Source organism: Trematomus bernacchii, unplaced genomic scaffold (assembly GCF_902827165.1).
Source record: "Trematomus bernacchii unplaced genomic scaffold, fTreBer1.1, whole genome shotgun sequence".
Lineage (NCBI taxonomy): Eukaryota > Metazoa > Chordata > Actinopteri > Perciformes > Nototheniidae > Trematomus > Trematomus bernacchii.
Window position 1 is genome coordinate 4,481,071 of NW_022987608.1, and position 13,315 is coordinate 4,494,385.

Sequence of the window (13,315 nt, forward strand, 5' to 3'; positions counted from 1 at the left end):
GAAAAAAAAAACCCAAAACAAAGCAGACTTGAATCTGAATAATTTAGTTGACCGCAGCTGGGAAAGTCACTTGGATAATTCATGCAATGGGCACACTTTGTGAGTGTGTTTTGTTGCGATTGCCTGTGTGTGTGCAGGGGGGGAATGAATTACAAAAAGTAGGCAAGTTTCGGGTTTCCATGCGTGTGTGCGCGCAGGCGGTCGGCCTTTGAATGAATTACAAAGTCAGATGTGCACAAATCCCTTGTAAAGATAGTGTTTCTGCAGCTCGAGGGATAACAAGGAGCTGGCGAAGCTTCAGAATAAAATTCAGACACACACACACACACACACACACACACACACACACACACACACACACACACACACACACACACACACACACACACACACACACACACACACACACACACACGCACACACACACACATGGAGTTTTAGACGCTGCCGTTTGATTTCATCAGCAGACCTGTTCTCAATGTCAACATTAGACAGCGTTTGCATGGGTAATTCAATGAATGCTCCCCTGGGTAGTGGGCTACTCTCCCAAAAAAATAGTAAAATAAAAACTTAAACACCTCTGGCAGTCGGTTTCTAGCTGATAAGAATGAGTGAATGCTGCTTTTTGTAAGTCAGATCTTGACACTTTTCATAAAAATATATCCAAATATTCAGATGGTACTCTGGTATAAACTGATTTCATCCAAACGTCTTTCCAATTTTTCAAACAAAAGGAAAAAACTGGTGGGTTTTATTGAACAAAACAGATTTTTGGACGCGCGTGTCCTCCTTTATGTGCCTCCAAACAATCCACGAACATCACCTGTGTGAGCCCAACAATGTTTGCACTCCTAGATCTCCTGGTGCAACTCGCTTTGGTCTCTATAAATCTGTGCTGGGATTAAATATGAATCCCTCTCCTCCGGGCTGGGGGAAATTCTCTCAGTGCCTGTTTCGGACGTTGGTGCGTTTCAGGTACACTGGAACAAGCCCTGGAAAGGCAGAGGAAATGAAATTCCCTCTAAACACTTCAGCTGATTCCTCTCAGTTCTGAATGACGGGGACTTGTTGTACATTTCCACTGCAAAGTGTGTGTGTGTGTGTGTGGTGTATGTGTGTGTGTGTGTGTGTGTGTGTGTGTGTGTGTGTGTGTGTGTGTGTGTTGTGTGTGTGTGTGTGTGTGTGTGTGTGTGTGTGGTGTGTGTGTGTGTGTGTGTGTGTGTGTGTGTGTGTGTGTGTGTGTGTGGTGTGTGTGTGTGTGTGTGTGTGTGTGTGTGTGTGTGTGTGTGTGTGTGTGTGGGCTACTTGTGTCAATGCTCTGCCTCTGTAAGAGTATCTGTGAACATTTCTTCAGTTTGTTTGCAGTGGTTGACATATGTGTGGACATGCAGGTTTAACGGTGCGGGTTAATTTGTGTGTGTGTGTCAGGCTCTGCAGTAAAGAGCTGCTTGAAGAGCTGACACTCACATATGATGGCTGTTACACTCTGCAAAGCACCATTCACTGCTAATGCTCCATCACTGTCTCCATGTACAAACTGAAATCTCCCACAGTATGTGTGTTACATCATCTCAAAACAGTGTCCAAACTCATTTGAATAGGTCTCTGTTTCGTAACAGTGTTCCACTCTTGCTGTTACACTCGGCCACTTTCTACACACCTCTCATCATTTCTCTCTCTCTCTGCCTCCTTATTTCTCCTTAAAGGGGTACTCAGCAATTTCAGTAATGCACCTTCATAATCTAGAGACTCACATAAAACAGATGAGGAAGAGAGGGGTGTTGGAGAAGAAGAAGTATCCCATCTCTTAGTACCCAGTGTATGTTAAGCTTGGATCGTACACTTCCCATAATGCAACACTATTAGTTCCCAGCTCCCTTATTAAGAACCATGTCGTGAAACCTCAAATCTGCATGTTGTAATCGTAGTCTTCAAAGAAATCGGAGATACCATTTACGAAATGGTAAAGCCCTAAAAGCAGGGTAGGGGTCCCTTTGAGTCCATCCTTCCTAACGCTCTCCATCACTTTTGATTTGATTTGGATAACAGAAAAACATTTCTGTATCTTTGACCCCTGAAGGATTACACAACTATGTTGCTCTTCTCCATCCACTCTAAAAGCTTTTATCGTGTAAGCAGAGTTTCAAGAACAGGTTGTTTTAGGTCATCAGAAGGAGGTTATTTTACCACATGTACGTGTCTCTGAGGTTTTCTGCTGGCTAGTAGGGGGAAATGGTATCGAATCAAAAACAAGCTGCTCCTTCTACCGCTGCATCACCTGAAATGATTTATGACCCATGTGTAGGGGGTGTTGAATTGTTGAAAATATGCCCATGTTAGGTTGATATATTCTTTATGACACATCATGTATTTATGTAAGTTTGCTTGTGCAGAAATCCCGAGATATTGTATTATTTATATAAGCTTTGATTTTATTTCACCTACACAGATTATCGATTGCACCTCCTCTCTCTTTCTGTTATTTTCTATAGTCAAGGTTTTTTTTTTTGTATCAAATCTTTCTCAAACTCTGCATAACTGCACTCAAATGTTAAAATAACCAATGTGGGTGTTTTGTTCTTCTCCTTCTTCTTCTTGTAGTGCTGGCCAGTTTCCGAGGGACTGTCCAGCATGGCCTCCCACTGGAAATCGGAGACACGGTGCAGATCCTGGAGAAATGTGAAGGTACAGTACAATGAAAACATAGTGTGTGTATTACTTTCAAGTTGCTTTCTGTAAGAAAAATACATGTAAAAAATGTCAGGGAAGCAATTGCTGAGTTATCAAGAGAACACATGCACTCACGCAATATTATTTTATTAGGTAACACTTCCTTTTTCATTAAATATGGAGATATGAATCTGTCTGGGCTGCCAAATTCACAAAACGTCAATTCTACAACAATGTACAGTGTTCATTAGTGGTTTGATTATTCAGTGTATGCTAAGATGTGTTTTAATTTGCGTACTGCCTTTACATTTGCTTTAAAAAAAAGACCAAAACAACCCATTAGTGGACCGATCCTCTAAGAGGGGCGAGTCCTGAAGTTAGCCAGGCATATTTCACCTTTCTCTTATATCTTTTTGTGTGGCTTTGTGGTGTGTGCACACGAAATGAGCAGTCATATCTGTGCTACAGTTTCCTGCACCACAGTCTGGCTGCTTTTCCCGCCTCCCTGCCCACGCTGAGTCTGTTTTTCTCCTCTACTTGCTTTCTCTTCCTTTCTGTCTCTTTTGTTGTCTGTAATGTGATTTTTCCTCTATCTGTATTCACAATCTTTCATTTTCAGTCCTCAGGCCCTATTTTTAATTTCCTAGAATGATATTTAATCAAATAACCACGGCAAAGACACACCTTCACACAGATGAACAGCAGTTATGTGCACACACACACACACACGCACACACACACGCACACGCACACACACATTTTTTTTAATATATCATGTATTGAATATGTAACATTACGAAATAAGTCCCATTATGATAGAAAACCGCTGAGATTCGCTTTTCGATTTCTGGTCAAAATGTTCCTATGACCATATAAAGTAGCCTAGTTTACTTTACATTACTAGTAAAAATCAAATCTAAGAACTATCTGGACAACTTCCTAACATTTGAACATTCATAAAAAGACCCCTACATGCCAAAACAGTGACAGCAAGTAAGTGACCCGGTGAAAAAAACATGTCATTGAGAAACAAATCAGAATGCAAACAAATTCAAAATAAAACCCTTCGTTCTATTTTTCACTTCACTTTTACGTTCGATGCTAGAACTCCCCGTCACTGCTCTAGCTCCATAGTCAGCCGGGTGTTGTGAGGTTGCGGTGAAATGCCCAGAGGAAGTACAGCCCGTGGAATGCTTGGCCCCAGAAGGGAGGGACACAAACTCAAACCCTGCCAGCAGAGAGGAGGCTGAGAGCGGAGGAGACACACTAATGGCTCTGCCTCATGTTGATACTGTTAACACTTCAAAAACACAGGAGCTTATCACGTGAAAGTGTCTTTGCCGACATGTGGCTCCTTCTGCCACATTATTGATTTTTGACTCAAGGATTCTTCCTTGAAGCTTCTGACAGACGTGAACATATTTGGCTAAGATCATTGCATAAAGGTAAAGGTAAAGGCCTTCCTATGCTTGTTGGGTTTTCCCTTTCCTATAGTCTGTTATATAGGTTTTTGTGCACAGGCAGTATGAGAAATATATGTAAAAGCATGTAAACACATCTCACAGCAGAGGCACAAAATACAATTATGAACCTAAAAATAAGCATATGTCCTCTTTAAAATGTTAAACCCAACTTCTTTTATCTAGTTTACCCACTTTAATAGACTCCAACTAATGTTTCAATGTTCATTTCCAATGATTTTAAGGTGGATGTTTTTTTTAAACCATTTTTTACACAAATGTTTTTTGGTCAATTTGGTCAGGTTTGACTTAAAGGTAGGGTAGGTAAGTTTGAGAAACCGGCTCGAGATACACTTTTTGTTATAATCCATGGAATGCTCTTAACATCCCGATAGCAATGAATATCTTAAGTGCTTTGCCAAAAACCCATAAAAAAATGTCATCTGTGGAAGCTGTAGTACTGTAAAAAGCACGACCAATCATTTTAGCCGGCCCGGCTAAAATAACTGGATGGCCTACCTGCCTGTCAGCCTTCCATCTGTGCACAAACTTATCTCGTGCCCTCATTGGTCATGTGAGCGTTCGTGTGTGTTGGAGGAGGGGCTCTGTAAGGAAGTGGCAGATTTTTTCCGGCTGTGTATTTTCAAATTTTAGCGCACTCGAGCTGGTTTCTCCAAAATTACCTACCCCACCTTTAATGCAACTTAAAAAGTGTCAGAATATGTTTGAACTGTTTTTCCATTACTTTTAGCCAACTATTTCCACAGTTTATCCTTTACTTTTACCATACTATTTATTTTTTATTGGATGTTTATCTTGCATTCCTATTCATAACATATGGTGGTGTTAAGATGTTTAGGTTTTGGTCAGTGGGAAGTTTGCACGTCTGCCTATTCTGCAGGCAACTTAGCATTATAATGTTTTCCCCCTCAAATTAGCCGGGCTATTTTAATTTTTACTTTTCGTCTGGCAAACGCAGAATACCCCTGTTCCAAGAATCATTGATTGACACGTTGATCACTTATACTCACTGATTTCCTACACATGTGTTGCTATCCTCCACTACTATATACAGAAAGCTGTCACAGTACTTGACCTTTGTGACTGAAAAATGACTCATGTAGGAAATACTGAGCATGTGTTCCACAGCGCAGACATATTACTCAACGCTATTCGGACCATTGATGCCTAAAACTAAATCGGGGACAAAATCCTACCCAGGTCTCCGACGCTCTGGCAAAACCCAGCAGTGATTAGAATAATCTAATGCGTTTACATTTGAGCTATTTAGCTAATGCTCTTATCTGCGGGGATTTACAATGACTGCTTGGAAAGAGAATCAGCTCAAAGCCTCTGATACAAATGTATTAGATCTTTTCTATCAGTGCTGGGATTTGCAAAAAGCATCAGGCACTAATTTGGCCTGAGTCCAGATTGGAATGTCTAATGGCGTGTGAAGATCGCTAGCGCATGCAAGCCGCATCTTTCTCACCATCTTTCTTTTCACACCTGCGAGGACAAATAATAGTGAGGTGTTAAGGTGTACATGTTTCTCCCTCCTCACTCTGATGTGCGTTAGCCTGTGGTCACTGCAAACAGCTCAATGCTCTTGAGTGTTTCTATGACGTATGTAAAACGGCGTTGACATTTTTATTGGCAATGGATGTCTCACTCCTCTTTCCACATGACAGAACAAAAACATGTCTGTAGGGCTTGTTATGACATTTTCTGTACATTATTTACAGCTGTCGGAAGATCGTCACTAAATCACACACCATGCATCGTGTGCTCAATAATACAGTAATAGAGCTCTGCAGTCTACGCTATTGATGAAGATTCTCACCGGTGTTATTCATTGTGACTTGCTGGAAATCAAAACGTTTCTTTGTCTCTGCAGGTTGGTTCCGAGGATTCATCCTGAAGAATCCAAATGTCAAGGTGAGCCAATGTTTTCAGAGTGTGTGTGTTTTGCTTGTCTTTAGGATACACTCATTTGTAATGAGTAATATTGTTTCATTCTTTCATTTGATGACTAATTCTGGTGTTATAAAAGACACTAGCTGTATTTAGTTAGCGTCTCGACATAAGATTTGACATTTTATACTCGCCTTCTGACATCTGAAAATCATTTAAAAAAGTCTCACCATTAAGACACCATTACACCTTTATCTGCTTAGGAATAAAAACCCTGTCCGTGCTCAACACCAACCAATTAAACCAAACTGACAGTAATAGATGTGACTTTTAAAAACTGTTGTGCAGGAGAGCATGTGATAAGTGTGTGTACAGAGTCTCTCTGTGTGCGAGGTGTTGCGTTTATCCTCAGATACTTACCTTCTGCTTTGATCTCTTCGAGTCTATAAGCAGCAACTGCAGTTTATTAGCGTCAAACAGTGCACGCACACACACACACACACACACACACGCACACCATCTTTTGTTGTCTCCTAAATCCCAATGCTCTGTGCTTTTATCTCTTTGTGAGCTCCCCTCCTTCTAACCCACAAACACACTTTATTGATTATACGCATGAGTTTAAACATCTTTTCATTAACCTGAATCTCTTCTCTTCTAAGGGCATCTTCCCGTCCAGCTACATCCACTTGAAGAATGCCCACGTCAAGAATAAAGGGTAAGTGATGCCGTGTTTTTTCTCAACTTTAATTCCTTTGTGTCGTTTCGGAGGTTTAACCCTACGGTGGCCGACAGGTGCAAACACACTGCAACGGCACAAAACACTAGTTTTTAAAACTAACGCAAATGTGCCAAAACACATGCAAATGAGGAAACATCTTCACCAACTTGACAACACATGCGCAACATTTAGAAAATATTCACCAGCCTGACAAAACATGTGCAACATTAACTAAAAGCTGCTTGTTCACATTTGGGGATTATAAAGTTGGCCAGCTGCCACTGTTGTCAGAGTTAGTCCGATTTATAATTCTAGGTGTTTTGTCAGTATATTTGAAATGACTAGCTTAGCTGATAGCTAGCTAGTCACTAATATCATGAGATCACATTGTTAAACAAAGCGTTAGAATTCCTGAAGTGCTCCGGTCCCATTTGTGTGCTTCACTTTTGAGTGTCCCATGGTTTCGGTTGTCTTTTGATATTCTTGCAGCGTTCAAGTTGGTGAAGATGTTTCCTGATTTGCACACATGAGTTTTTTTTTTATTTGAATCTTTTTTGAAACTGCAGTGTGTTTACCCGAATGCAAAACGTTTTGTGCCGCTGTAGCGCGTTTGCACCTGTCGGCCACCGCATAATCCTTATGTGCGTATGTTTGTAGGCAATTTGAGACCGTCATCCCTGTTGAAGACTCCGTCATCACAGAGATGACGTCCACGTTGCGGGACTGGGGTGCCATGTGGAAACAACTCTATGTGGTAAGAACACACACACACACACACACACACACACACACACACACACAACACACACACACACACACACACACACACACACACACACACACACACACACACACACACACACACACACACACACACACACACACACACACACACACACACACACACACACACACACACACACACACACACACACACAACACGCTCACAGTTCCCATTCATTTAAATATCACTAATAAGAACACACTGCCCTTTTAGGTTTTTCGTGAAGTGAATTAATTCAGACCTTGGTAGTTCAAAAGCCGTAAACAGTCGCTGCTTTTTTTTCACACACATTCATTAGTTGGATTTGTTGTGTGTGTGTATCCCATTAAGCTATCTGGGGTGCTGATTAAATTGAGCTGATGAATTCTCACAGATCAAAGTGTAACATTTGTGGCGAAGAGCAGCAGGAGACTGTAGCTAATTTGCACAGATCCATTTCGCCGTCTGCTTCTTCCTCCAAATGTCTGATTTTTCGTTTTCATTTGTTTTATTGGGGGGCTTGAACGTGACCGTACATTTTCATTTTTTTACTCGTCTTCCTCATCCATTCTTGTCAATTTCCTTTCAATCACCCCCTTTAAATGCATCACTGTGCTTGTCCAATTTTTGTATTCCTCCTTCTCCGGCCCTCCTTTCCACAGAAGAATGAGGGGGATTTGTTCCACCGGCTTTGGCACGTGATGAATGAAATCCTGGACCTGAGGAGGCAGGTGCTGGTCGGCAGCCTCACCCATGACCGCATGAGGGACGTCAAGCAGCACATCACGGCCAGATTGGACTGGGGCAACGAGTGAGTTGGATTGTTCCGTCTCAGAGCACCATATCTGTGCTTTTATGTTTGTTTTGTTCCGTTTCAGGGCATTAATCATTCATCAGTTACTACTACAGTAGTTTTAGGATTAGTTTTTCTACCCTCTCCTCGACCATTGGATTTCACTCACCCTTTTTATTGTATTTTATGAAAATGTAATGCCATTGACAACAGGGGAAAGCAGCAATCAATCCCAGGGCACATTCAGTCGGACGTTTTTTTGGTTCAATGTTGTTGAAGATCATTGGCTGAACCAGAACCACCGTTTTCCTTTCGGTGCATTCATTCAAGAATTCTGATATCAGGGATGAATGCACCACCTGTAAAACATCCTCACATCTACTAATCAGATTATAACCCTGTATCTTGTCCAAATACAAATAAACAAAAATGTTCACTGTGAGGGATAACCTGCAGTCAGTTATTTTTGTACTGAGAATGTACCTCCCGGAAAGGCTGGACAATTAAAAAACTACACCTGTCACATGGTTATTAATCAAATAAAGCCTATTTGTAGTAAATGACTAAAAGCCCAGGGTGGTCTAATAACCAATTGGCACAACTAAAAGTGATTTCACTTCACAAACACTTAAAAGCAGGGAAAACTAATCTCACATTTCTTAACAAAAAATATGGAAATTATAATAATAGAGAATATCTCATATAGCAGTTACTCTGAGCCGGAGCGCACGGCAACACTAACTCATGTCTTCTTATTTCTCACACTCTCCTTGCTACTCTGTCTTTAGTTGTCACCTCCCATCCCTGCAGGCTCACTCCTGCTCACTAAATCAGGTTTCTCTCCCCCCCCCCCCACCCCACCCCCACCCCCTTCACACACTGACAGCACTCCCTCCATCCTCCCTTTCTCTTTCTTCTCTCATTCCTCTCCATGCCATGGGGGGTGAAATAAAAAAGAACTCCCAACTTCTGTCATTCTCTTTTTATATCCTTACCCTTCATTCTCCTTCCTTCCCCCTGCTGTCGGCTCTGCACACACACACACACGCACACGCACACGCACACACACACACACGCACACACACACACGCACACACACACACGCACACACACACACACACACACACACACACGCACACACACACACACGCACACACACGCACACGCACACAGTGGACAGTCCCTCTCTGTGGGCTGTTGTATGGTTGACCAGGCCTGTCTCTTTTATTGCTGACAAGGAGACACACCAGCGTGCCGTTATGGTCCTAGAGGAGGATAAGACCAAAAAGAGGAGAGGGAAAAAGAGAGAGAGAAAGTTTGAGGAAGAAGGACAGCAGGATTACATGTATCTTTCATCTGTCCCTGAGGGAAGAGGACATTCTGGCAACCTTGTCTGTTTCCCCCCGCCACACACTAGGATACAAATGATCCTCATATGCGTCTGATTTGTATTTAATTCCCTTCCTCACCGCTTTGTGTCACACTCTTCCAGGCAGCTCTGCTTGGACCTGGTGCCCAGGCGGGAGTTCAGCATGGTGGACCCCGATGAAATCAGCGTCACAGAGCTATACAGACTGGTGAGTGACCTTCTAACCCTCAGCGCAATATTAGAACGCTCTATTCTCAAACTAACACGTCATAAAAGGATCAGAAGAGCAAGTGTCTGCTTTTCTGAAGTGTCCTTGTAGAAGATAACGCTAAAAACCTGTCTGTCGTTGGCCATATTCTTCATTATTTATAATTAAATGCTTAGAAAACAATAACTTCTTCACTGCCTCTGCCATTTATATTAGATTGGTTGTGTTTCAACAAGCTCAGTATCCAAAACCACTCTGACGTTTAACATTTTCTTCAGTTTATATATAACTAAATGCCTGGAAAACAATTACTGCCACCATTATCCGGCCTCTGCCATTTATGTAGAATTGGTCATGTTTCAATAAACTCAGTATTGTTTATTTTACCCAAATATTTGTTAAGATATAAGGAGTAAATAAATGAAGGAAGGGGTAGTTGGTGATGAGTGGATGTACTGAACAGATAATACTGTTTATAGAAACGGTAGTTCAAATCAATATCATTATTTCTTTCAGCAAAGCTCACTTAATGCGTGTCCTGAGCTATTTGATCAATATACTCTTTGCAGTGTGTGTTACAATGTCAGTCACAGACCTACAGCTCGAAGGATTTATGTTCATTCAGTGGATTACATTACCTTGCTTTTATCCTTAAACCAACTTACAATAAGTGCATTTAACCATGAAGACCTCAAGAAAGCAACAACCCTGCAAGTGCATTAGCTGTCAATAAGATAAAAACCATTGTAAGTGCTACTGCATTTGCTTCAAATAAGACACATTTTTTGACGTGATGCGTACAGAAGAGATTTTTTTATTGGCCAAAGTTCAGTGATGACATGAGAAGCTGTTGTCATTGACAACACTCTAACTAAAGGTCAGGGAAACAGAGGGGGAAAGTCAGGATTGACTTTTTTATACTTTGTATTGAAAAGAGTGTAAATGCTAAACTATCTTACCATGAGATGCATTTGGTAGCTGGAGTTTTTGACTTTATAACATGGTTTCCTCAGCAGATGGACATTTACATCTGCTCATCTCGTCTTAAAAGTTAGGATTAGTTGATTCTCGACCTTGAGAACCGCCAAAAAATCTCATGTGGGAGCTTTCCATCTGATCACACAATCTCCCTCCATTTTTCTCAGCACTTCTAGGACTTCATGTTAGCTTTAAAGGTTAGACTGAAAAAATGAAAGGATATTTCTGATTCAGACTTCTCAATGATGCCTAAAAGCAGCCTTGAATACATAGCCTTGATGTTATCCTATATCATCTTTTATCATATTTTTCCCAAATAAGCTGTTCAAAATACTCTGTATGCATGCACTTTGGTTGCCATAGCTGTCTGAAAAACACCATGTTTGAACAAATATCCTGCTTCCCTAAAGAAAGAAAGACGGAGCCCACAACATGACTCATCAGTTATGCAATGCTGCTGCTTCTTTTTATCAGAAATACTTTATTTATCCAGAGGTAAATTGGTTCATGGAAAGTTATTCCATTTGGAAATGAAATAAAATATTAAGAATATGACGATATGAAGTATGAATTTGCACTAAAAAGATCAAATACAACATAATAATACATGATATAAACAAGTGAAAATGTCCAATGTAAAGATCACATCAAGTAAAATGAATGAAATACTATGTAACATCAATTTAGTTTAATATTTATACAGACATAAGAAGAAAATATTTGCATTAAAAAGATCATATACAATTAAATGAATAAAATAATATATAATATTAGGAGTGTTTTATTCTATGAACACTTATAACAAAGTAATGAATCCAGTGTAAAGTACTTTATACAACATCACTCATTGACAGTTTTTAACAGAGTTCACACTAATTGAACAGTATTGTATATTGCTTGTTTTTCACATTTCAGATATACACGTTACAGTGATTTTTGGTCAGTATCCCTACTTAAGAAACATTACAAGCTTTAGTGATTGTTCGTATCACTCTAATTTAGATATGTTTACAAACTCAGTTTCAGTGTTAGCCCTTAAATGGGCTAATGGCAGCGTTAGAAATATTAAGTTTAGTTATATAACCAAACTCTCCTTCTTCCCCCACTCTTTTGCTCATCCTCTCCTTCCTCTACCGACCGTTTGCTCCCTGCTTCGCCTTCCCGTTTTCTCCAAGCCCCGACCGCTGTTACCGTGGCAACCACTTCTCTGCCCTCATACAGCGCGAGGAGAATTGTATCGCACACACACACACACACACACACACACACACACACACACACACACACACACACACACACACACACACACACACACACACACACACACACACACACACACACACTGTGACGGCATTCCCTCCGCAAGAGTAATTGAAGCCCTTAATCCATCTGTTTCTTTTTTTGTTAGTCAAAACAAAAGCAGGCATGGAAGGATGAAAGCACCTCTATTAAATGGCGTGGAAAATGAGCAAATGACTGTAGTTCCCCTATACTGAGACCAGAGTTCCCGTTAGCCGGTAATTACCGGACAATGACCGGTAAAATATGCTGAAGTCCGGCAAATCTAAATCTCTCCGGTCAAAATGTCCGGTCAAAATAATTTTCCCTTAGCGCAATACCGCATCAGTTGCGCCACTTATGTGACAGACAAGAATAGTATGTGACAGACAAAAGAGTATGTGACAGACAAAAATTGTCAATTCTAATGTCTAACACTTAATGTGGAGAAAGAGATGTCCTGTATGGGTTGATTGTGCGTTGATCTGTTGGTAATGCCTCGGGGTTCCGGTGGGCATGTAAACAAATGCATAATGCTGCGCTATACTTTGTGGCCTCATCCGGTTGCATAGCGACGCTTATTGTTTAGGTGTCTTTTAACAAGCAGGTAGTCATATCATTAGCTAGAACTAGCTAGATCTGATCGATATGGACATAAATGCGAGTAAAGTCTAATCTGACAGGAGAGAGAGATCGGCTGCTGCTGACGAGTCGACACGCAGCTCTGCATGATCCCCTGCAGCGGCGAGCAGAGCAAAACACACTTCAGGTTAGAAAATCACACGTAGCTATTTTAATTACCTCTCAAACTACCTAAACTAGTTATAGATATGTTTAGTTTTACTGTCGGGTCACTCATTACTGGATCCGCGAGCTGCATGATACTGACGGGCTGTCAGGAGAAGGAGAGAGCGCTCCGTTTATTATTCCCGCGTTTTTGTAAATTACTGTACACTTTTGAATAATGTAGTTAATCTACTATAATTAGTTTGTTTAATGTCGAATCATATCAATTTGTTTTAAAGCTCAATAAATAACAAAGAAGACCTTTAACCGGCACTTATCTAATTTTGTCCGGAAGATTTCAACTTTAACGGACATGTTGACCGGCAAAAAAATATTCTAACGGGAACTCTGACTGAGACAAGATAATGGCATTCA

The 13,315-nt window shown here is 40.8% G+C and overlaps 1 protein-coding gene across 1 annotated transcript in view; it reads left to right on the plus strand.

Annotated features, from left to right (window-relative positions):
- dock4b (dedicator of cytokinesis 4b) overlaps positions 1–13,315 on the plus strand; it is a 115,189-nt gene that overhangs the window by 25,930 nt on the left and 75,944 nt on the right. The window contains 6 exon segments of the mRNA XM_034131376.1: positions 2,602–2,685; positions 6,028–6,068; positions 6,707–6,762; positions 7,423–7,519; positions 8,191–8,339; positions 9,814–9,898. Coding sequence (XP_033987267.1) covers positions 2,602–2,685; positions 6,028–6,068; positions 6,707–6,762; positions 7,423–7,519; positions 8,191–8,339; positions 9,814–9,898 — 512 coding nt within the window.